This window comes from Colobus angolensis, unplaced genomic scaffold (assembly GCF_000951035.1).
Source record: "Colobus angolensis palliatus isolate OR3802 unplaced genomic scaffold, Cang.pa_1.0 Scaffold38, whole genome shotgun sequence".
Lineage (NCBI taxonomy): Eukaryota > Metazoa > Chordata > Mammalia > Primates > Cercopithecidae > Colobus > Colobus angolensis.
The window spans coordinates 9,936,787-9,938,011 of record NW_012117154.1 but is presented as its reverse complement, the minus strand read 5'-3'; the positions used below and the strand labels follow the sequence as shown (position 1 = coordinate 9,938,011).

The window sequence follows — 1,225 nt, the reverse complement described above, 5'->3', positions numbered from 1 at the left end:
GTGGTGGCCCACATCTGTAGTCCCACTTACTGGGGAAGCTGAAGCAAAAGAATCACTTGAACCAGGCAGGAAGGTTGCAGTGAGTCGAGATGGCACCACTGCACTCCAGCCTGGGTGACAGAGCAAGACTCCGTCTCAATTAAAAAAAAAAGAAAGAAAGAAATTTACTCTGGGAAGGTAGGCTAGACAAGAGGAACAGTTTTTTTTTTTTTTTTTTACCTCATGAAATGGAAAAGAAAGCACATCGGTTGGGACATTTCTATTCCTGTAGATTCTATTAATGTGCTGAATATTCTTGTTGTCAACACAGATGATCCCCAGGTCAAATTTCTGCACTCCTAAAATCCTCCTTACAATCTCGATCTTACTGCGAAGTGGCACTCTCCTGATGGGGATGACTCGCTGCAGATTTCTAATCACCAAACTCATTTCACGAAGAATAACCAGCCCTTTAAAAATGTTTGCAACGGAACCTGGGGTTAAAGTGTAAGAGAAGACCAATCAGTACAAGTGACAATACATTCTGTAAAATTACACATGCACACGCAATCAAATCACTTTATTTGGGGGAACTGATTGAAAAATCTTAAGGTACTTTACATTTACCACAAGGAGGATGCAACAACGAGGGGCTATGGAAGGACGCCGCGGAATCAGGGCAGGACTCCAGGCGGGCGGAGCGGAAGGAGCGGTTCCCCGAGAAGGGACCGGTGCACTGTGCGCGCGGGGCGAGGCGCGCGAGGGACGCGGTGGGGTGCGGCGGAGGGACGCCGCCGGGGAGGAACGCGGCGGAGGAGGGAAGGGGCTGGAATGCGGGGGGACAGAACGGGGAACACAGGTAAGCGCTGGGGGCCAGGTCCTCTGGGGTCTGGGGCGCCCGCAGACCCACGGGGGTGAATGCGACGCTCTCGCTTGGGAGACTAGAAACCCGCCCAGACGTACCGATGTCTGGACCTGGCAAACGGCGCAACAGCCAGCGGACCCGCCCGACCGGAAGCCCCGCCGCCGAGCCGGTTGGGGAGAGCGGAACCGGATCGCAGCGGGCGGGGCGGAACCCGGTAGTGCCGAGCGAACCGGAAGTCGGTCCGCGGCGTTTCCTGCCCGCGGAGCGCAGCGCTGAGTATCGCGGCCGCGGCCTGTGCTTGCGTCTCTAGTCTTTCCGAGGGGCCCGAGGGCGGCGCGGGCCTCGGGGTCCTGAGGCTAGACGGTGAGCGTGGGGGCTGGG

General features: G+C 56.6%; 1 protein-coding gene across 4 annotated transcripts in view; it reads right to left on the bottom strand.

The window, feature by feature from the left end:
- YBEY (ybeY metallopeptidase (putative)) overlaps positions 1-1,022 on the bottom strand; it is a 6,960-nt gene extending 5,938 nt beyond the window's left edge. For 2 of the 4 annotated variants that reach the window (XM_011954206.1, XM_011954203.1), the window contains exons 1-2: positions 943-1,022; positions 220-473 (exon numbers count right to left, since the gene is read on the bottom strand). In XM_011954206.1, the coding sequence (XP_011809596.1) occupies positions 220-429 (210 nt within the window). In that variant the 5' untranslated portion in view covers positions 430-473; positions 943-1,022. Of the gene's footprint in view, positions 1-219; positions 474-600; positions 899-942 lie in introns of those variants that run through there. The other 2 variants (XM_011954204.1, XM_011954205.1) reach the window with 2 other exon arrangements.
- Between the last annotated feature and the right edge of the window lie 203 nt (positions 1,023-1,225).